This window comes from Nycticebus coucang, chromosome 4 (genome assembly GCF_027406575.1).
Source record: "Nycticebus coucang isolate mNycCou1 chromosome 4, mNycCou1.pri, whole genome shotgun sequence".
Taxonomy (NCBI): Eukaryota; Metazoa; Chordata; class Mammalia; order Primates; family Lorisidae; genus Nycticebus; species Nycticebus coucang.
Genome location: NC_069783.1, coordinates 100379458 through 100403724, shown reverse-complemented (window position 1 = coordinate 100403724; position 24267 = coordinate 100379458). Strand labels below are relative to the sequence as shown.

The 24267-nt window shown below is 43.1% G+C and overlaps 1 protein-coding gene across 6 annotated transcripts in view; it reads right to left on the bottom strand.

Annotated features, from left to right (window-relative positions):
- Window positions 1-24267, bottom strand: part of NCK2 (NCK adaptor protein 2) — a 143060-nt gene that overhangs the window by 26472 nt on the left and 92321 nt on the right. For 4 of the 6 annotated variants that reach the window (XM_053588616.1, XM_053588615.1, XM_053588618.1 and 1 more), the window contains one exon: window positions 13761-14002. In XM_053588616.1, coding sequence (XP_053444591.1) covers window positions 13761-13986 — 226 coding nt within the window. In that variant the 5' untranslated portion in view covers window positions 13987-14002. Of the gene's footprint in view, window positions 1-13760; window positions 14003-14865; window positions 14941-24267 lie in introns of those variants that run through there. The other 2 variants (XM_053588619.1, XM_053588620.1) reach the window with 2 other exon arrangements.

The following is a 24267-nucleotide window of genomic DNA, read 5'->3' as shown; positions in this document are numbered from 1 at the left end:
GAACAGTAACACAGATGTCAAGGAAAAGAATTAAAAAATTTTTTTCATTATAATTTTTAATCGAAAATACATATTTAGTACCTCTCAACACATATACCAGATCCATGAGCACAGACATTTTTGAATATGCAAAAGAGGGTGTGAGATGTGGCAAGGCTGAAACATGGTGTTCTGGAGCAGGACTGAAATCCACTGGCAAAGCCTGGCGGGCCTGTGGCTCTTCAGGACCACACCTGCTAAGTAAAATAAGTATGACAGACACATATGTGAGTAAAACGAGTCAAGAGACAGCACGTTCCTGGGGGAAGATGCAGGTGGCAAGTGGGTGCAAAGACACACGAAGCAGACTTGGGCCGCCCTCTCAGGTCACACCTTGAGCCCACCTTCTCCACCTGCCAGCCCCTGACCACAGCATGTCCATGCATCTACATGTCTTTGTCTACAGCAGGAGGACAGCCCTGGTTCTTGCTGTTACGAGAGTCCAATAACCAAGGAAGGTACTTAGTTTTGTGTCCAGCACCCAGCAGGAGCCGGATGATGTCTGGGGCAGTGTCTTTGCCCTTATACCAGTGTGTTACCACAGTTGAGGGCACAGGCAGATCAGGGCGGCACTTTCTCAGCAGAGGTGTGCACACATCTGTATTTTCCCTAAAATGATCCTGGCGGGTTGGTCTCCCTTGCTCCTGCCTTGAGGTCAAGAGCAATATGAACAATCACAGAGAGAGTACTCAGTCACTTCAATGTGGGCCTTAATATGGGGGTGAAAGAGGAGCCCCACTTCTGCAGTCAAAGTGGGCAGCAGGGATGAGGCAAGTGAGGGTACTACTGAGCTGCCCTGCCCTCGGGGGCTCCCAGGTTCTTTCCACCTGTCCGTGCTCCAGGAGGAGCTCTTGGATGTAACTGGGCTCCTGCCTCGGGGCTCTCATCCACCTATGATTTGCAGTGGACAGTGCCAGCCAGGGACATGAGGGGCCTGCTCCTGAAGTTCTGTGAAGCAGACCCTGTCAACATCGTTGGGCTTGCCTGGGCCTCAGTGCTCGATTTTCATAGAAAAGCACTGGACTACGTTATCAGCAAGGCCCTGTCCAGTATTCTCCAGATAGTCTGAACTATCAAATAAATTTTACTGTTTAAAACATAACTGTGTATACTAGAAAATCGAAATTTTCTTCTTAGAAGAAGAAAAAATAAAATCCTTAGAAGAACCACAAGGGCATCAAGTGGTCCTTTTGGGTATCACATAGCCAACTTGTTTTTTGTTTGTTTTTGAGATAGGGTATTACTCTATTACACCCAGGCTGCAGTGCAGTGGTGTAATCACAGCTCATCATCACCTCAAATTCCTGGCTCAAGTGATCATCTTGCCTCAGCCTCCTAAGTAGCTGGAATTATAGGCGTGTGTCACCATGCCTACTGAATGTTTTGTTTTTTCTTTTGGTGGTTTTTTTTTTTTTTTTTTTTGTGGAGACAGGGTCTTGCTATGTGGCCCAGGCTGATCTTGACCTCCTGGCCTCAAGTGATTCTTGTGCCTTGGCTTCCCAAAGTGCTGGGATTGCAGGTGTAGCCGGCCAACTTTTGTCACTGCCATATTTTTCTTAGCACACCAGGTTAAATATTATAGATTTTGGTCAAATTCGTAGCATGAGAACAACTGCATTTTTACCACTGAGTCATCTTCTATTTACAAACACCCACTTGTAAACTTTACAAGTGAGACAATCAACTGCTGAGTTCCTTTGAAAAACAAAAATATAAAATCTAGCAAGGTGCCCTGCAAACAGACACCACAGGACAACCTGTTTCCAAGAAAGAACAGGGGCAGCCCCTGCTTTTCACTTACAAAGAACTGCCCTCGGGGGGGGGGGGGCGCGCTTCTGTAGCTGTGAGAACAACTGAAGACAACTGGGTAAAGTCACAAAATCTGTGAATTCCAAGCAGAGAGGGGAAGTTATAAAGAAAATACAGCACTTGGAGGAGCTGATCACAGGGACAGGCTTCTGGACAAAAGGTGACACTTGAGTTAATATAGGCCAATGTTAGAAGGATACCCAGCTCCACCTGCATTACAAACGTCCTTCAATTAGACCTCAGCATCACGTGGCTCACAGAAGCCCTGCCCTCTCCTACAGACAGCATGGTGAGTGCACAGGGGCTCCAGCAGGAGGGAGGTACCCACAGCCTTGCTCCCACACAGGGTGCCCCTCTGAACAGCCTCACACCTGCCCCTGGGGAACAGACACTAAAATGGGGTAGAGAAAAGGAACATTTGGGACATATGGATAGGACCTAAAAATGAGAGCGTGCCATATGTTCAAACACAGGCAGAAAGACGCTAAAATTTCACACTCACTCCTAGACCTTTGGGGTTCATGTTTCTTTATTCCAAAACTTAAGTCCCCCACTTGAATAACTCTATAGTTAGGAAGGGGTGTTCTTCATGTACTGTAGAAGGCTGAAGCAGAGCCAGAAAAATTTAAGCAGCAGCCACATGCCAGGTACTAGGAAATAATGTGCCGGCCATTCAGTCCTTCCCAGCCCGGCCAGGGCGCAGAGCAGAATGGGTCTCCTGCCTCCCACTGTGAACTGCATGCCTGCTTCTCCTTAGCGTTCTAAGGGCCCGGATGCTCCTCTCGCTTCCCTCAGTCTCTTCCGGCTTTTCCTTCATTAGTAATCTTTTTGAAAAATCTGTCTCTATATTCTAAGTATCCTCCCACTAATCTGTTGTGATTTATTTTATATTTCCAGTTCTAAGTATGTGGAAACCTATGATATACAAAAACAAATCCACGTTTATTTTGGGGTGGCTGGCACCACCATGAATATCAAAGTTTCCATGTGACGTAGGCAACACATTTGACAGGCCACTTCTATTGCAAACAATCTCCTGAGACAGAATTTTAACAAATTCTAAATTATGACACATTATATTTAATTCATGTTCCTACAGCAGTAGATTATACAACAGAGACAGAAAAAGCAAACTGGAAGTTTTAAATCCTGAGGTCCCACTGAGTCCCTGTCTTAAAATGGTGAAGGGATGATAAACAATTTAAAACAGAATTGAGATAACTTTTTTTTTTTTTAATGTGACATATAAACTTTTCAAGGGGAATGGTTTGGCTCTGTACCGTTTTTAAATGGAAGAGGTTCCTTAGAGAGTAACTAGCTTAGAAAGCATGTTTGAATGAAGTGCGGATGACTGACAGGAATTTTCTCGTTCCTGAAGAACATTCAACTCAGGAAAATAAACAACTTCTAACACAAATGTACCATAAAGGATTGCCCCTCTTTTTATATGACTTACAGAATATAGGGAGCATCCCAACCGCTAAAGAGCCAGGAACCACAAATTCTGAAAGTTACTGGGTAAATCTCCTCCCCATCATGTGTCAGATCTGGTACCCTACAGAATAAACCCTGATGTTCTCTAGACCAGTGGTTCTCAACCTTTTTAAGTGCTGTGTTGTTACAAATAGAACAAAGAGGTTGAGACCCACAGGTTGACAGCTAATATACATAACAGCGAGAAGTCATCTAGTAACTTGATCTTGATTACCCATGTTCATAAACACTGGAAAAACAAGCACAAATATTAACTGTAATTATTTCTGAGTGACAGGGTCACAGGGATTTCCTTTTTAACCTTCTCAATTTTTAAAATAAGGATGCATGTCTTTTAAAAGCAGAAGTGATCAAGACAACTCTATAAAATTCTGGCATTCAGAGATTACAATTCTGAGGAATATCTGTTTGTAGAAACCTGTGTTGCACAAAGAAACTGGATGACAAAAATGGCCGAAATATTATACAGTGGCCTTAACATGTGTGCTGCCAAAATAAATATCAATGTACAGAAAAGGAGTATGTTCCTGAGACATTCAGCTTCTGAATCATTTTTCGTAATTAATGGCTCCTGCTCACCTCAACATTAAAGAACCAGGCAAAGTTATTAATAAGTGAATCCCTTGGAGCCAGGGAGAAACCAGGGCCCACTGAAGTAGCCATTTGTCCCCTGGCATTTGGGCAGCTATGGCAAGGACAACAAATAACTGAAACAGCTGTGAGGGCGGGGCCCCCAACATCAATGCCAAGCATGGGTTCTCCCTCTCACCCTCAGCTGAAGCCCGTTCCCCAGACTGAAGTAGCCGAGGCTGAAGTCAGGCCAAGCTGGGCTTGAATTTCAACCCCACCACTTACTGCATATCTTGGGTACCTCGTTTAACTTCAGAGTCTCAATTTTTTCAAGTGAAAAAAATGAGGCTATTATTATTTCCCTCTTAGGGTTACTGTGAAGATTACATAAAAATGTAGGCAGGCAGCTAGCACAGAATCCAGCACAAATTAGGCGCTCAAGGAGAAATAATCACTGCTGCCCATTCACGGGAAAAATGCATGTGAAATCAGTTTGGGGGACTTGGTTTGGATTTTTCTGCCACATGAGTTTTTGTTTGGCTTCAGGGTGAGAGCACACTTCTCAGCAGGGAGGAGGGTGGGCCACAGGGATGCTGGCTGGGGGGCCATAATCAAGCCAGCTCACAAAGGCCTCCCCTGGGCCTTCCCAACAGAGGGTTGGGGGGGATATAGCTCCTTCCTGGGGCTGTTTCTTCCTGTCTCTTGTAGCCTCTTCCAAGCATTATCCTGTGGATATTAACTGTGTCCAAAGTAATCCATCTGCAAGGAGCAGGGTGTATGTGTGGGTTTGGGTGTGTGTGCACGCACACGTGTCAGCTAGAGGTCACAGATCTTTCCCACACATTCAGAAGGCCAAAGTCATGAAAGGGACATGGAAGAATCCAAAAGTGGACAGGAGGTAAGGGTCAGTCTTCAAGACAAAAAAACAGACTGAAAGCTTAGCTGAGGTCCCTACATAGCTGTCTCAGAAATGCCAGATCTCGGCCATGGACCCCATGTAACATTATTTATGCAGGTCCCCAAACTGAAATTCACTGAAACAAAGGAAGTATAAGTAAAATCTGAATTGTGTGTCTCCTGAGTTAGAGATTCACACCTGAAGCATCTGACTCAAAGTTTCCACCGAATGTCCTGCCCTTAGTTCAGACTCCAGTGGGTCTTGTCCTTGCCACCCGGTTTCTCTTCCTGCTCCCCTAATTCCCTCTGTTGCTCTGCTGGCCATTCAGGCTCGAAACCCTGAGTCACTCATGACTAATAGTCCTGTGTGTCCCACATCCAGTCCACACAGCGTCCCAGAGGGCTTTCCTTCAAAATCCTCCCCCAGTCACCTTCCATTCCCACAGCTGAGCTCAGGGCTTGGGAAGTCACTGTCAGGTCACTCTGCAGCCACATCCACAGCCTCCCTCAGCCAGGCTGGCCCTACTCCAGCCTCGTCCTGAAGAGGAGGACCAGGACACCTTCTGGACAGTCATCTCCCCAACCAGCCATGCAGAAACCTCTGGGGGTTCCCGTCTGAGTGGGAATTAGGCCTAACACCCCAGGCCAGGCCAGCAGGGCCCAACCCTGTCACAGGGGCCTCTGACCCTCCAGCTCATCCCAGGAGGGGTGGCTGGCTCTCTAACATCCTTCCACATGCCCAAAATCTCAGGTTCTACATCAGTGGTTTTCAACTGGTATGCCATGAACATTTTTTAAAGATTGCTAAATCTAATCATTTTCAAAAGAAGTTCAAAGCACAGTAAGCATATTATCTTTTTACTCCTTTTTTTGATCAATATAACTTAAGAGCTGCGGAAGTTTAACTGTAGGTTCAAGTGCGCCATGAGATAAAAAAAAGGTTGAAAAACACTGCTCCACATCTCCCCTTGCACTCCCCCTCTCTCAAGGGAAACCTACCTCCCCTTGCCAAGTTCCGACCCAGCCCAGAATATTCTTTACATGAACCACTTCATTCCAGTCTCAAAAAATTTAGATGATGCACCTGAGGCTCTGGGAGTTCAACAGCTTTTCCAAACTCACTCCACTAAGCAGGTGAAGAAGCCTGGATGTGAGTACAGGTGCTAGGTGACCCAGAGGACTCTCTCCCCCTTGCCCCCGCCACCCCTGACCTGCTGTTCTGAAGGCACAAGTGGCCAGCTGCAAAACTCCACCCAGTTGTCAACAGGACAGGAAGGGACAATGCCACGTCTGAATGAGGACTGTCTATTTTGTGCCAGTATTATTTTCCCAATTATATTACAAACGCAAGCGTCAAAAAGATACAAGCTACTAAACCTTATCTTTCCTTCTTGTCCCAACCAGATGAGTAACACCCAACCATGCTCCCACTTCTGATGGGAACATGACCCCATTACACTGCGGGGCTCCCTACATAATTTCTGCTTCCTTATTTCAAAGTCTTTGCTTCTTGTTTTCGAAGGTCACTCAGCAGGGAATGCAGTGGCTCAGAAGGGATTTCCAAGGGACAGAGAGAAGAAGGGATGGTTCAAACTTGGACTCGGCCTCCACAGTCACCAGAGGCTGCTGCATTTGTTACCTACGTGTCCTTTGAGATCTCCACGGTTCTGCTCTTGTTCAGACCCGTGAAGACATTAATCTCAGTGACAAAGGCACAATCCTATTATGCCTAAATGACAATTCCCGAGTTCTCTGCAACAGCGGAGGGTGAGCACTCTGGATTTCCGGTCTTACCATCCCTCTGCCTACCTCTGTTAACACATTAACTGCCATGTGAATTATATTTAACTTCTACTAGTTTTGAGCCCGGGGCCTTGCAAAGCATATGTAACTCATACGTCTCTTGACCTAAAAAATACCATGACCCCAAGAAAAAAATATTTTTTTTTCCTAGCGGGGCAGTCAATGTGTTAAACCAAACAGTGCAGGGATTTTGTTTAACACTTGCATGCTGGGGAAATGGAGGGAATGCAATGAATAATCGGAGAAGTTCTGGATCAAGTACAGCTGGAAGCATTATGATGAAGATGATGTTTCAGTACCTTAACACTTGGTTGCATTTCCGCACACAAAGACATGCATCAAAATCAGGAAATTTAAATCAATACATTACCACGATGTAACCTTTGGACCCCATTCCAGTTTTTCTGGTTAGTCCCTAGGTTTTTTTAAGCACTAAAATGGAGAACTTGGTATCCTCCTGACCCTGGGACAAAGGCCTACTGCTAAAGCCAGTCAATCTGGTATAGGAGAAGAATTCATGGTTCAGCTGCAGTCCCCTCTGGGTCTTGTACCTGTGACCAAGAGGGTCACACAGTTCCCTCAGGCTTAATGTTCTCATCTGTAATTAGTAACACTACCAAGGCTGGCCTGGGGTAGTGTTACATATTTTTTATATGAACCACCAATGTGTTCATAAATTTATGTACCATGTACCTAAAAGCATCTTATTTGACTCTTTTACTAGCCTGTACCTTGTGACCTAAGTGAAATCGGCATGCTTAGCGTGAATCGCAGGCTCAAGAACCCCCTCAAGAACCAGTCTGAAGCCCTGAAATTCTTCCTAGACAGAATTCTGGAGTCTTAACTATTCTTTTTGTTTTCAGTCAGCCAATTCAAATGCTATGGGATCCTTACTATTGATATAAAAAAATGCACGTAAGTATGATCTACTTGGTAAATTGCAAAGTGCTGTATAAATTGCAAGCTAATGCTCTTATTCCATTGATTTATGCAGGTTAACCCTGCAGGCATTTAGCTACCCCGGGCAGAGCTGTCTTCTCCTATTCCAGTTTATGGCCCTGACACCCCACTCCCTGCCCACTACTTCTTGCACCCAGCACACTGAATTAAAAGGAGAAACTTCCGGGCCAGTCTTCAGATCAATGACCAAGTATGGCTAAAGTACAAGTAGCAAGTGTTTTTTGGGGAAACACAGGTGTGCTTTAAAATGCGAGCAATGTAAAAGGCATCCACAGCCCCAACAGCCTTAAGTGGATGTAGGCAAGAAAGAGGCTTGCTCCCGGGTGCAGCACGCGGAGCCCACTGTGGGCATTCTTCCCCAGGGAGGAGCGTGCCAGCCATGCTTTCTGTCACAGAACACATTATGTGGGTTAAGTGGTGTCCTCAATGGCTAAGAAACGTTTAAACCTAGACAGATATTTACTTTTGACATAAATGAGAAATTCATTTACTAGTCCCTTTACAATTCTAAAATCAGACTTTGAAAGGTGTAAAAGTAACTGAAGAATGCAATGTAAGCTGCTCTCTTCTCTCTAACAAAGGCATAATTACTTCTCTTTGTGCTGTACTTCCATCACTCAAGCCTGCCTGTAGTGGGTCCCCACACTAGCCTGGATCTTTCTTGGCCGACTGTCTCAAGTCCCTTCTTTAGAGTTTCATGATCCCTTGTCCCACCCAAGGCTCTTCTGAGTGGAAACTTGGCAAAGGCAGAGAGAAAATCCACCATCCAGTACGCCCCACAAGTTGAGGGAGCAGGCAGTAGTTAATCCCGGCATGAAAGGTAAGCACCCTGCTAAATGTCATGTCATCCCCAAAGACACAAGCCAGTGGGAAACCAGTCAATACCCACCCCACCCCCAAACAATCCCCGTTCCTCCAACTCTGCCCACCCCTTCCTGTTCACTTTGCTCCCCACTCCCTGTCTGGACTAGTGTGTACTCTTTTCCTGGCCCTCTACCAAACCAGCTCTTTCCAGCACTGCAGGAGACCACAGCATGCCCCTGCTCAAATCACCAGCGGTTTGCAATCACCTGGCCAAGGCGCTCAGCTCCTGGGCACGGCTGACAGTGGCCTCCACATTTGATCCCTACCTGTCACTCAGCCTCACCATCTACTTCCCCTGTGAACTCCACTCTGGCAACACTTCCCCCATTCTAAAATATTGTAGCCACGCAGTTCCCGAGCCTGTGCAGGACAAAGAAACTCCACAAGGACAGGGATCTGTCCACGGTGACCTCCAGGACAGACGATGGCTGACACTTGGGCAGGCTCCATACATATATGGGTTTCATGAATGATGACCTCTTCCTTGCCGGTGGGCCTCCCAGCCATCCTGGCTTCTGGGTCTAAGGCCCCCTGTGGACGTGGGTGCCCTCTGTCCTCTGCCCCTGCTGGACCCCATCGTAACAATCATCCTCTTGTGTACTTAGAAAAGCAGAAAATCTGATGGTCTATTTGTTCTTTCCTCCGTCTCAAAAAAAGCATCTTTAAAAGCAGGGTATAAGCTTTTACATTTCTTTATCAGGCATAGTAAAATTTTTACTTTTTGTTGTGGTGTTTGTTTTGAATTGATATTTTTTTGAAATAAATTTCCTTTTTTCTTTTTTGAGGCAGAGTGTTATTCTGTGCCCAGGGTAGAATGCTGTGGCATCATAGCTCACAGCAACCTCAAACTCTTGGGTTTTAGCAATCCTCTTGCCTCAGCCTCCCAAGTAGCTGGGACTACAGGTTATGTGTCACCATGCCCTGCTAGTTTTTCCTATTTCTGGTACAGGTGGGTTCTCACTCTTGCTCAGGCTGGCCTTGAACTGGTGAGCTCAACCAATCCACTTGCCCTAGTCTCCCAGAGTGCTAGCATTACATGTGAGCCACTGCACCCAACCTGATATAAACTTCTTAAAAACTGAAGTATAATCCCTACAGAAGCAAGCGGACAGCTCAGTGTACTCTGGCAAAGTAGGCGAGCCCAGAAAGCTGCCTGCCACGTCCCCAGGCAGAACATCACCAACAGGTTAAGCACTCATACCTTCCTTCACACGGGCTCCACCTCCCCCCACACTCCATTCCTCGTACTCTTGACTCTAACAGCAAGGATTATTTTTAACTGTTTTCAACTATATAACAGAGTCACATTCTTTTGTGACTCTGATTTATCCAATTTCAAAGTCGATCCTAGCACAGAAATGCCTCTAAGAACACTGTAGGTTTCACCTATCAGGGCCACCCCTTCCCCACAGAAAACCATCAGCTCAAGCCGATGCAAAGGCTGTTTTGCAGGCTATAACCTGAGGGAGCCCCTCTCAGCAACCTCGGTCACTGAGGTCTGGCCTGGAACCACAGTGGCAGGAACGTGGGTGCTCATCACTAATAGGCTTCTAACTGGCCTTAGCTATGGTCACACTGCAACAAATGCCAGAGGCACAAGCCCTGGGGCAGGTCATGTCTGGAGATACCCAGGGGGGTGGTGGGCAACCAGCAGGGGTGTCCCTGAACAAGCCCTCCCGAAGAGATGATCAGGCTTAAACAGTAGTGGAACTTTGGGGACCTAAGTTAACTATGGAAAAGAGAATTAACCTTTGGGGCTTTGGAGGGCTCCAGCTGGTATCAAAAAGGGGTAATAAAAACCTTTCTTCAGCAGCATGAAGGAAAATCTTTGAAAAATACCTCCCTGAGAGCAGCTTCCCAGTCTCAAAAGATGTAACGTAGTGCTTTTCCAACAACTAACGGCAGGATTTTCTAAGGCGGGTTGCAATTTCAAGGCCAGACCGTAGCCCACGACCACTCACTGTAGAGCTTAGAGCTGAGCAGTCCAAGCCTTCAAAACATCAGCTTGATCCTGTTAGCGGAACAGTTCTGACAGTTTGCTCCTTGTTATCTGCGGGAAAGTTCTCTTGGACTATTCATGATGGTTAAGTCGAATACGAGAGCAGATCGGCATATGTTTTGTGTGTGTGAAAACAAGGGCTTGTGTTGCTTTGTTCAATTACAAATTATTGGAGAAAAAGAAGGAAGGTGAATATTTTCCTAGGAGGGAGGTCTTTTTGTCAAAGTTACTGTTTTCTTCCAAGGTATTCTTACAAATTATGGTACGTGACAAAATTTAGTTCACTACCGACTTGAGCACAGCAAATGGAGACAGGAAAGCAGAAGACATTATACAGTTGTGGTTATCTGCAACTGGAGATATAAACACACACTTATAACACTATCACTTTGCCAGAGCAGTCTGGTGCCATTTTATTCCAAACCAGGTATCTGCCACAGAGAACTTATCATGGATTTAGGAATTATGTAGACTCCCACAGTGGTAAAAATTACAAATGTGCATGATACTCTATCAGAGGTCCTCAAACTTTTTAAACAGGGGGCCAGTTCACTGTCCCTCAGACCATTGGAGGGCCAGACTATAGTTAAAAAAAAAAAAAAAAAAAAAACTATGGAAAAATTCCTCTGCACACTTCACGTATCTTATTTTGAAGTAAAAAAACAAAACGGGAACAAATACAATCACACTGCCGCATGTGGCCCACGGGCCGTAGTTTGAGGACCCCTGCTTGTTATTAGAAGGTCAATATAAGTGGTCTACTTTTTGATGTTATTTTCACTAATACATGGCAGATGATTTCTGCTGGCTGCACGTCTGGTCTAAAATTATACCATAATTCTGATGGTATGCTGAGAAAAATAATAAATAGAAAGCCATAAACACTTTGGCTCCCATCTTTTTAGCAAAAGAAACCAGTGGTGGCAGGAAGGGCTAGAGAAAGTTTTCTTACATTCTTTCTTGAGATGGTACCACATCTACAAGGTTTGTACCTAAGACAGATTATGGAGAAAGAAGCCACTGCATGAGGGTAAGTGCCTATCAAGGAACTTTTCTATTTGATACTCCTAAGACAGGCAATGGAAAACTCATGCTAACAAGGTCCCTCTTTGCCCAACAAAAGCAAGCCCTCAGGTAAGCACGATTAATACACTAAAATAAAAAAAGACACACTAAACACGGAGACACTCTGGCCTGGTAACGGGGACACTCATCTCCAAGGGCCTTTGGGCTATGAAAAGCAACTGCTATTAATAAACATGGGTGCTCAAAATGTAATTTTATCTTTATTTTTACATGATATAATGCTTACTACAAATGTTTCCAAGAACCCTGTGCTTGAATTGAGACCAAAGCTTGCAGCAGAGCTGTTGCCTTACAGAAGAGGATCAGATTGCCTTAACGCAGCCCCAGAGGGCACAGTAAGAGCCAAGGGAGGAAGTTAAAGAAATGTTAAAGTCTGATTCTATTTAAGGAAGAGCTTTCTAACAATCTGTGTTCTCCAAAAATGGAATTGGCCGACTGTGGAAGTCGACATGTCCCAGAAGTGTTCCAGCAGCGTGAGAGGCCCATCTGTCAGGGACGGGACAGGGTGGCAGGCCCAGCACCTGGGAGTATGTGAGTTCCCCGAACTGATCACCACTGGAGACAGAACTAAACACCCTGGGTGGAAGATACAGCTCATAGCTTCAGTGTGTGGCTTTGTCTCTTTTCCTTCTACAAAACTGAAGAAGAAAAATTATAAGTTATTCTAGAGGATTTCCAGATAACCCAGAGTGCTTACTTTGCCTTATTCTATTTCCCAATTTCTGGGCATTTCATTCTTTACAAGAATCTTGAGAATATAAAACAAACAAAAACAAAAGACAAAACAAGTCAATAAGGTTTAATATCACTCAAAAGTAGGTCCTTTCATGAGAGCTGAAATTTGAAATATAAATAAAATTAAGCTCAGAGCAAAGTATATATCTATTTAATCTACGTTTTTTTAACCCACAGTTAATTAAGAGTTCTAAACATAGGACACAGCGTTTCTTTCAAATGGCATGCTTATGAGGACGAAAAGATAAAAGGGACAGAGTTTAGTGAAGAAAAGACCATTATGACTAATGAAGAATAGAATTTCTCCATCAGGCCCCAAATCTATGATAGCCAGTGACCTGGTATGATTCATACAAAATCCTGTGTCCCATTTCTCTCTCTAAATCATGGGAATAACCTAACCCATAACACAAAAATACTATCCAATAAATGAAAACTTTAAGTGATTTTGAAGAGAGAGTTTAGACTTCTCAAGATTGCATATAAGATAAACATTTTGTAACACCCACCCCATCTGGTATATACCTGCCAGTTTTCCCTGCCAGTATTCCTCACCCTCTCCCCTAAAATAATTCTCTAATAAATTCTCTTATTAGAAATTTTTTTTAAACCCTCAGTAAATTGTACCCCAGGCAATAATACTGACTTATCTTAACAGCAAATCCTTAAGTGATAATCTGTAGCCTTGGGTACAAACATTATGTTCTTAAGGAGGAAATAACAATTTATAAAGTGTCAGCTTAGAAGTCATTCTTCAAAAAAAGCCCTTAATGGGCGGTGCCTGTGGCTCAAAGGAGTAGGGTGCTGGCCCCATATGCCAGAGGTGGGGTGTTCAAACCCAGTCCTGGCCAAAAACTGAAAAAAAAAAAAGCCCTTACGATTATTTTCTCAGACAATCTGCAACAGTAACTACAAGTAAATCCAGTATGCACAGATTTGGACACTGCTAGCTTCCCGTAACTCAAGGGGGTACTTCCCATGTGCTGATATCAGGAATAAAAGAGGCCCTCGGGGCAGAGCCCAGCAATGGTCTGCAATTGGGTAACCTTGGAGGCCTCTTGGCATCACATAGCTGCCGCCCCCTTAGCTAACAGTGTCCATTTCAGAGAGGGGAAAATGCTTTTGTTGTTTCCTCCTCTATGCGCAAAAACCAAAATGACAGGATTTTCTAAGAGAGAAATGATCTGATGACATGACATCGGCTGACCCAGGTTGTTTTTAGAGGTGGTCATGCTACTTCAGCAGCCTCTAAAGTTTTTGCAGAAGGAGACAGGCACCTAGGCAGGGGTCCAAAGCACACAGAATTGTCCCCTTCCATAAGACCCCAAACTCTGAAATCTCCAGGAAATGGCAAATATCTCATTGCTCCGCTGTGATCTCTTAATTCCCAGGGATTTTTAAAACAATTAGGAAGAAGTCAACATTTAAAATGCACTTTTTTATTTTTAAAGCAAACAAACTAGAAAGATGAAGCGCCTCTCCCTGCTGCGGGCGGGACACTCACCGAGCGTGTCCTTCAGGTTCTTCACTAGGGAGCCCTTCTTTAGGCTGTTCTTCCGCTCCACGTAGTTGGACGGCACGTAGCCTGTCCTGTTGGCCGCATTCCTCACCCGCCACCACGTCTTGGAGTCATCCAGCAACCACAGGCGCTCATTCTTCTTGATGTCCAGTTCCTGGTCCTGCTGGGCAGTGTAGTCCCACTTGGCTATCACAATAACTTCTTCTGTCATCTTTCATGGAGTCCTTCTGCCAGCCAAACATTTGGAGATGCTCATTAGTAAACCACGTGCACACATTACCCTTTGCAGCAACTTGAAAAATTAGGCATTGACAGCATTTATTACAACCCTGCTGCCGGTTTTCTCCCACTCTTAAAATGTTCAACCTTATAATGACCTTCTTTCAACAAGTTTTAATATTCTGTTAGAAACTTGAATCTTATAAAACAAATGTCACCGCTCCTTGTGCCCTGGGAATTCTGCCCACTCTATCAAAAACAAAAACAAGCTTGCAAAAAATTCTAAACAATATCATAATTAAATGTGTTCATTTGGTGAACTTGTTCCCACTTACATTTATTTTTTCAGGATATGCCAAGTTTTATGAGTATATTTAATAAATAACAACATACTCAAACTACTTCTTTAAATTAAAATTGAAAATTAACATAGTCCTAATGCAAGATGGTATCCTGGACTGGACCATGAAACAGAAAAAAGAAATTTGTGGAGACACTGGTAAAATCCAAGTAAAGGCTAGTGATAATAACATACCAACGATAATCTCTTGGTTTGAACAATGCCCCAGTAAGATGTTATGGTACTCATGTAAGATGCTAACCTTAGGGAAAACTGGGGAAAGAATATAAAGGAATGGGTTCTACTATGTTGGCAACTTTTCTGTAAATATAAAATTATTCTCGAAACTTCTAATCACACAAAAATCTGCACATGGATGTATATGCAGCTTTATTCATAACTGCCACAACCTAAAAGGTGAATGGATAAACAAACTGTGGTATATCCACATAATGAAATATTACTCGGCAGTAAAAATAAATGACATATCAAGGTATGAAAAGACGTGGAGGAACCTTAAATGCATAATACCAAGTGAAAGAAGCCAGTCTGAGTGTATTGTAAGATTCTGACCAAGAGTCTGTCCTTGACCAAACTTGAGTTAGGCTCCTCTGGATCCTCTTCTCACACAGGCCTTGCATTTTGTACTACTGTAGCTATCTTTGCATTGCCCAATCTTTGTGGAGGATCCTGCTGAGTTGGTCTAACCAGAATCCTCCACCCACAGCATCTGAAGAGGTTCCTCATCCTCCACCACCCCTCATCACCTGGTTTGTGCCTTCAGCAAGAATCCTGTTGGGTAAGTTTAGCCAGGATCCTTCTTACCCCTGATGTTTCCTCTTAGTAATTTTCCACCCACCAACCTCTTCACCCTTCTCCTTAGCTATAAATTCTCCCTTTTCTCTGTTGTATTCAGAGTTGAACCAAATCCCTTTCCTATCTACTGAAAAACTCCACTGTAACAGTCCCTCTAAATAAAGTCTGCCTTAGTGTTCTTTAACAAGTGTCATGAATAATCTTTCCTTTAATAATGTCAACCATGACATTCTGGAAAGAAAAATCTGTGGAGACAGTAAGGAGATCAGTGGTTGCCAGGGGAAAGGGGTAAGGAGGGTTGGTTTGCTTGAACAGGCAAAGCACAGAGAACTTTTAGGGCGGTGATATTTAATACCATAATGGTGGACATCTGTCTTTATACATTTGTCAATACCTATAAAATATACAACATCAAAAGTGAACATAATATAAAAATTACAGGTAGTCCCCGAGTTACAAACATCCAATTGATGTACAATTTGCATTTATGAATGGAGGCTATTACAGGTAATAGGTAAATGTACCTGTTCCCACTTAGATATAAATTTAACTTAAGAACAAACCTATAGAACCTATCTTGTTCATAACCCAAGGAATGCCTGTATTCCAAAACAAAAAGTTTATTAAAACAATAAAAAATGGATTCTATTGTATATCTAGCAAAGTCAATTTTGGAAGTAATATTAAATTGCAAAAGTGTACCTGAATAAAATGAATATAGTTATGAACTATAGATAATAGAAGATGGCTCAGTGTTCTTTTAGCTGAAAATCTATATTCAGTCCTTAAACTAATTAGACATTTTCCCAAAACTAGGAAGAAAGAAATAATGAAAAGACCTTTGACTAAAATTCCCTCCCTCCCTGAAAGAAAAACGTTCTCATAATTTTATGGAGATGGCTTCAAAATTACAGTGGGGACGGAGGCACACTGACTCCAGGGAAGCACCAATACTGTTTTTAGATAATATGACACTTCCCACTAGATGCTAAACAAATTTGTAAATAATATGTGTTTATCTTGTTCATTAATTACCTTCCAAATTTAGAGATAACAAACTTTTGGGGAAGTAAACCTTATGCATAATGAATACAGTATCCAAGAGGACAAGTTTACCCAAAGCTTGTTTCAAAACTGGAGACAATTTTGTCAGAAAAGTCTCAAGTCCATACCATGGAGAGCTCACTAACCTGACCTCTGACCTTTATGTCAGATTATACTTTCAAAAGTCATAAAGGCAGGTTTTCTTTTTAAAATAACGATAAGAAGCAAAAGCAATAACAGGAATGGGTTTACAGTATATTCCATTCGAATACCACACTTGTTTTTTAATTACACAATTTCCACAAGGGTTTAATAAGAACAGCCCATTACTTAAGAATAATCCCGATATGGCCCATGGGCTCGGTGCATGTAGCCCAGTGGTTAGGGCGCCAGCCACATATATCGAGGCAGGCAGGTTTGAACCCAGCCCAAGCCTGCTAAACAACAACGACGACTGCAACAAAAAAAATAGCCTGGTGTTGTGGCGGGCGCCTGTAGTCCCAGCTACTTGGGAAGCTGAGGCAAGAGAATTGCTGAAGCCCAAGAGTTGGAGGTTGCCATGAGTTGTGACACTATGGCATTCTGCCCAGGGCAACATAGTGAGACTCTGTCTCAAAATAAAAAAAAAGATATGGCCAATCAAAGCTATTTATTTTCTCCGGTATGACCAGCAGATAAGTAAGAAGCTGGTTAAGCATGACCCATTTCCTTCCATAGTGAACGTCACAGAGAAACTTTAAAATACATCCCTGCCTAAACTCTGCCACCAGCCAGTGACATCAGGTTCTTTATGGGTGAGGCCTAGAGATCACTAGTTTTATAAAGCTTGCCAAGGGATTCCAACAGGCCTTAGGCAGGAAAAACCAAGAGGAAATCCAGATACAGAACGCCTGGGTCACTACTGTGACCTCTGTGGATTGCAACAGGATATAAGTGTTGAGTTTGGGAAGTAAACTTTGAGTACACGACGGGTACTTAAGGTATGTTGACTAGTTTAATCCTGAGAGCACAGACCTTTCAGGGAGGTGCTATCCTCTAGGAGAACAAGGATTACAGAGATTTGTTTAATGACAGGATTTGAGCCCAGGTCTGTCAACTCCCTAATCTGTGCTTGCATGCTCCCTTCCAGAAGTGGGGTGAGTGGGGACTGATGCGTGGTCTGTATTTTGATAGGCTTATTCTAACCCAGGACATCTGTTAATTCCAGGACAGCTGAAAATGACAAGTTCCTGAATACCTACAAAATGACTACCTGTTAGCTGGCGGGAGCAATGAGTTTAACCCCATTCCAATCGTTTAATGATTACTCCCCATTAACAAAAAATTTTTAAAAAGTTTCTCAAGACCAGCCAATCAACAACTGCCTCTGTCAGGTTCTTCAGAGTACATAATCCATGGCCTCCTAACTCTGGTGAAGTCCACCAATCAACAGTTGCTTCACTCCAGAGGGTATTCCAATCACCAGCTCCCTCACTCCAGGGCCCCTGAATGTTCCAATCACCAGCTCGCTCACTCCAGGGCTCCTGAATACCAGCCAATCAATGACAGTCCAATTGGAGTAACTGTACATCCATAGTTCAAGGTCAACTAATCCCTAAACACATCAGCTTGACAAGGCTAGGAATACAGGAAGCAGCGCTTTCTAAACCCTTAGGAAGCTCAGCTCTCAGCACACAAGACTAAGCAGCCCACCTCTCCTCAGTCAGGGAGGAACCTGCTCAGTTTCTTGTTCTGAGGCTGAGTCGCAGCCATGTGCATTCAAGCTTCCTCTTGCACGCAGGTGCAGAGCCGCTGTCCTCAGCAACCCCAAGTCAAGTGGGAAAGAAGAGCGCCCATCTCTCTTCACGCAGAGATCCAATCATTCTTATCTTTGCCAACACAGTTTGGAGCAGCCAGCTGGAAGTCCATTCTGGAGGCCATGAACGTTTTGGCCATGAGTTGAGGCTGCACCCTGAGGTCTTGGGAGGCTGTTTCATAGGAGTCCAGTGGGATCATGTAGTTATTTCAGTTAAGAATAATTTGCTATGGTGAGGGATGTATTAGAACAGGAGGGGACTGGAGATGAACCATTATACAAATCACACACAAACTGACAAATTTCCAACGTGGAAAAGCCGCAACAGAAAAAAGTCTGGAAAAGTACATCCTAACTAAATTGACTACTGAAATTTTAAGTCAGAGATGATATTCTGATTTAGTCTTCGAGTCAGAGAAAGGTCTGAACCAAAGAATAATGTACATTTATTTTTAGTTTAGCAGTTCAAGGAAACCTAATTTTTGCCTTCATTAACTACAACTAGTTAAGTTTCTCATCCAGGTCTAGCCCACAAAATTTGATATTAAATAGTGGGATCACTTCTTGTATGCCATATGATTGCTCTAGAACAGAATTTAGCAAAGAAGCCCCTTAGGCTGAAAACACAACTCTCAGAGGGCTTCATGATTTAGGCTGCTTTTTCAAGTCTTAGGATTTAAAAACAAATAGAACAGGTACAAAAACTTTCTTGGAGCTAGAGTTTTCACTAACCCCTAAAATAACAGCAATCCTATTCTTGGACTCTATATTCTTAAAAAAAGTGCTGAACTGCACCTTACTGAGTTAAATACTCCTCCTAAGACCAGTGTTCCTACACACTCAAATATGGTCAAAGATATTTCTAGAGAGGTCACAGGGACCCAGCTTACTCACTTGGTCTTAGCAGCAAATAGAAAATAGGAGTTTAGTGGGATTCTAAGCTTAGCTGAACCATTTGTGAGTCCACATTGGACTTCAATTTATTTTGTAAAATGGCAGTAACAACACTTTCTTCACAAGGTACTTCTGATGCTCAGGAGAAACACAATAATGAGTTTAAAAGGGTGGGTTTTGGTACTGCACAGACATGGGCTGGAGTCCTGCGAGGCCACCTTGGCCCAGCTGCCTCTTCTACAACCTAGGGGAAGAACAATATCTCTCCTACTTGTCAGGAATACCCTCAGGCCTGCTGCCCAGCTCAAGAGAGACTCAAGAATGTAATCGGAGTCATAATGAACACTCTCTGAACATGTAAGGTAGGGCCGTGCTCTATCTACCCCTCCCTGCACCCAGCTGGGATTGACTGAGCCTTTCAGGGCCCAGGGTCCTTGGTGAGCAACAAACTGCCAGTGTTAGCTTTCCTGTGATTCAAACCCAACAGCAAATGGGACCCCCTTAGAGATGCCCACGGATGCGTCTCTGTCCTGGCCTCTTGCTTAACTTCCTAAAGAGTATTTAGCACCACCTGAGATGAACTGTTCACTTATTGGTTGTCTAGGAGGCCATGCTGTGTGTTGATAATGCCTGTTCAGGCTCCAGCCACCTGGCTTGATGGAAAGTGTGAGGGGAAGACAGACTGAGGATGCCAGGTGAGCATACAGCTGCCTTATTCACCCTTCTACTGACTGACTAATCCGCCCACCATGGAGACCACCAGAGTCGTGCAGCTTTATAACACTGCCAACCCCACTTTCAATACGAACCTTAGAAAGAGTTTCATTTCTTAAACTTAATTCAAAAATGTATGCAAAGGCTAAGCAAGTCTAACATGTTACTGCCAGGATATTAATGTGAAATGTAAGGAAAAAATACATATGCATACATGTGTATAGAGACATGCCAAAATACATGTGCCTGTGAGCATATAATCTGTTTAATGTTAAGCAGGTAGGAGAAGAAATTGAGACTATATGAAAAAATTGTCAACTCTACCTTGGTTTCAACACACAGTCTACTTCACTATGTGTCTTTAGGATTTTTTTTTTTTTGAGACAGAATTTCATATGTTGCCCTCAGTAGGGTGCCATGGCGTCACAACTCACAGCAACCTCCAACTCTTGGGCTTAAGCAATTCTCTTGACTCAGCCTCCCAAGTAGCTGGGACTACAGATGCCCACCACAATTCCCAGCTATTTTTCTGTTGCTTTTGTCATTGTTGTTTTTTAGCTGGTTAGGTCTGGGTTCAAACCCGCCAACTTCGGTGTATGTGGCTGGCGCCGTAACCACTGTGCTACAGGCAACAAGCCTTTAGGACTTTTTTTCTTGGTTGTATCTTGTGCGTTTGTAGGAGTAATCTAATTGACCAATTTATGGAACCTCACTCAGTTTTAGTAGATGTGGCGGGCAGAATAACAGCTCACCAAAGATGTCCACATGCTAGTACCTGGAACCTGTGTCTATGTTAGTCTACACGGTAAAGGAGGATTAAAGTTGCTAATCAGCTCCCCTTGAGATGGGCAGATTATCTTGGATTATCCAGATGGGCCCAATGCAATCATAAAGGTACCGGTAAGGGAGAGAAGGAGGCAGACGAGTCATTTAAAGATGTTCCACTGCTGCCAAGGAGTGAGGGTGGTCTCCAGAAACTGGAAAAGACAAGGAAACAGATTCTTTCCTTGGATCAGTGATTTTCAGCCAGTGTGTCGTGAACATTTTTAAAGATCATTAATTACATTATTTCGAAAGAAGTTCAAAGCACAGTAAGCATATTCTTTTTTTCACTGTTGGTTTTTTTTATCAACATAATTTAAGTGTGCCGTGGAAAATTAACCACAGGTTCAAGTGTGCAGTGAGATAAAAAAGGTTGAAAACCACAGCCTTAGATGGAATGCATCCTGCCAACACCTTGATTTCTGTCCAGTGTTAGGCTTTATGGTGACCTCTGGCACTATAAGAAATTTGTGTCGTTTTAAGCCACTGATTGTGTGGCAAGATGCTATAGCAGCAAGGGGAAGTTAATGAGGTAAGTAATTATGCTAAGGTCGGTCCACAAAAAGAGCACTATTTATGTTTTTCCCCATTTATTACAATGTTTTCTTCTGAAAACACTATGAATATTTAAAAATAGCACAATTATATTAAAAAGACTCATGAAGCAGTCTCAGAAGTCAACTAATATATCTTACAAAATCTTTATTAAACTTTCAAGTTATATTGTAGATAAAAGGCTTGCCAGATGCCAACTCATCTGATGGGAGTTGGCAGGAACCTGTGATATCCTGTGTGGGGACAGAAAGGCCAGTTGGTAGCTTTTACAAGCAGTGTCACTAATTAGAGCTAATACACTTCAGCTTCAACCAGAACACAATATGGAATCTAGCGGCTGTTCCAACTCTCAGTAAGTTAATTAAGTTGTGACAAGAGTCAAGGTCTTACTATTTCCCTAAGACACAAAACTGCACTACATACAAAAGAGAAAATAAACAAGACAGCTACCTTTTCTTCTGTACAGACATAGAGGCGCCAGTTTCTGGTGCCATCCAAATGGTTGAGGGGTGCATGGTTACAGTAGGAGCAGCTAAATTCACCTCATGCCTGCATGACACTGTTTTGTGTGTCCTAGTCCGTCCAATGCTTCTAACAACTCTATAAAATACATATAACCTATAGACATAATTTTTAAATGATGAAAACTGGGGCTTAGAGATATTAAACAAATCACCCAAATCCACAAAGCTAGAGTGCCTGAGCTGGGATTCGAACCTACTAGAGGTGTCTTACCACCAACCCCAGGCTTTGCCTATTATTCTCTATAGCCTGGTAGTGTTACTTGGTAACAGAATTTTGCTGCATTGCTGAAAAAACAAATCCCAGAGGAAAGGTAGATGCTGATAAACAAGAACTGAATTTTAGTTTCACTTAACAGTAGGTCCCAGTCTTCCAGGTAGGCTTTGGGAAGGGACTTGTTTTTAATATTTTATTGGGGAGGAGTAAGGGAAGCCTAAACTAGCTGAAAGGTAAACATTTCCTGATTCCCAAGCACAGAGCTGAACAAGTCAGGGTGATCTTGTACCCTACCCTCTCTCCTGCATGGGAGGGCAGGCCATCTGCAATGCTATTACTAGGAGGAAATGAGCACCTTCTGTGCTGTTGCTCCTACCAAGCTCTGCCTAAAGTCACAGGGCAGAGGCTTCAAATGAGTAGGATTCTGAATCAACAGAATTGGAGAGGATCTTTTGATGATTTGTCTTCTGGTTTTATTCAATAATGGCCAAAGTCTGCTGCTTATAAAAATCTCTGCACTTTGAAACAGTGGGGTGGAGGTTTCCTCTGTGGGCACCAATATGACCACTTCTGTGAATGATCCTCTCCAGCGGGAGGTCAGGGTTTGAAAGAAAACAGCCTGGTGTCAACCATCCAGGCGATCTTGGGGGAAAGTGCCAAACCAGTCTGACCTCCATTTCTGTGTTTACAGAGAGGGGCAAAGCTTCTCTGAGGATGAATGAGACAGTAGAGGGGAAGTACCCAATACTCTGTCCATGCTGGGTAAGTGTTCACTGTTGGCGCTCTACTCGCATCCATGTAAAAGCCAAATGACAGACCAGCCTCACTGGATTTGAACATAATGTTTATAAGGACTCGGAAACATGTTTGCATTCAGTTATGTCATTTAAAAAGAAAGTGAAAACTTAAAAAACAAAATGACACGCCAATGGTCAAAATCGGGATGCCACAATACCGTGAAGGAGGTTTTACAAAGAAACCCCAATGGGTCTTGGGTGTAATCTCAGCTCCTTTTTTCTAATGTTCCCAATGAGGCTTATACTACTAATATTGGCTTGTATCCAGCCTATAGAAGCTTTTCCTGTGTCCACAGCATCTATTAGAATACATTTTACACACAAAATGGTGTAGAATGTTATTAGAAAACATAAATTTAAAGTATTTGTTGATATTTATTCCAGAAAACTAGCCAATGAAAAAATACACTCAAGTACCTGGGACGAGTGACCATCATGGACCGTTTCCCTGCCTCTGCTCCTGCCGTGGAGCTGCAGCAAACTCATACCCTTCCTACTGGCCACAGGGCTGGGCTCTTGTTCTCTGAGCTCTATTTTTAGCCCTGCTGGCTCCACCACACACGTACATTGCCACCTGCCCATCTGACTCAGGCCAGGAGCCCAAGGCAGCATCCACCAGTGTTTAGACAGTGATTCCAGGATGTATTAGTCACCAGAAGTTCAAGCTCACAAGATCACACACTGATTTTTTTTAATTGGAATGAAATACATATAACAAACAGTTGATCATTTTTATATAGTCCAGGGGTGGTAAATACATTTGCCTTCATCTTGCAAAACGGAAAACATGAACCCTCTAATTCTCCATCTCTCAGTCATTGGCAACCACCATTCTACTTTGTCTCTGTGAACTGACAACTCCAGGTATACTTCATATAAGTGAAATCATTTATCTATTTTTAACTGGCTTATTATGCTTAGCATGATGTCTTCAGAGTTCACCATGTTGTAGTATGTGTCAGAATTTCCTTCCTTTTGAAGCCTGCATAATATTCAAATGTATGTGTCTACCAAATTTTGTTGACCCTTTAGCCTATCGATGGACATCTGAGTTGCTTCCATCTTTTGGCTACTGTGAATAATGCTGTCAGCACGAGTGTGCAAATATCTCTTCAAGTCCCTGTTTTAAGTTCTTCTGGGTATACACTTAGAAGTGGAATTGCTGGATCCTGCAATAATTCCATTTTCAATTTTGCAGGGGAAAGACCGTAATGTTTTACATAGCAGCTGCATCTACAATCCCAACAGTACTCCAGGGTTCCAACTTCTCCCCATCCTTGTCAACACTTGTTATTTTCTTTTTTTTTTTTTAAATTAGCCACCCCCGTGGGTAGGAGACACACAAGATTTCTTAAGTTGAACCTTATTTTTACTGCATCCTCAACAGGAGTTATTAGCACATAGCCATTCTTAATAAAAAGAATTATGTCATGCTTATAGTAATGAGAATCTACAGTTCTCTTCTGTACCTTCCTCCCTATTATTTTTAAAGTGAATATCCTACTATTAATTCATCTTTACTGCCAGGATCAGACTACTCTCAAAATTAAACCACATAAGGGGCGGCACCTGTAGCTCAAAGGAGTAGGGCGCCAGCCCCATATACCGGAGGTGGTGGGTTCAAATCTGACCCCCAGCCAAAAAAAAAAACACAAAAAATTAAACCACCTAAGAAAAGTCCCCTAAAATGCTTACCAACCAGTTTTCAGGAGTCTGTCAACAAGCAATTCATTTACTATATGATATGCTTGGACACAC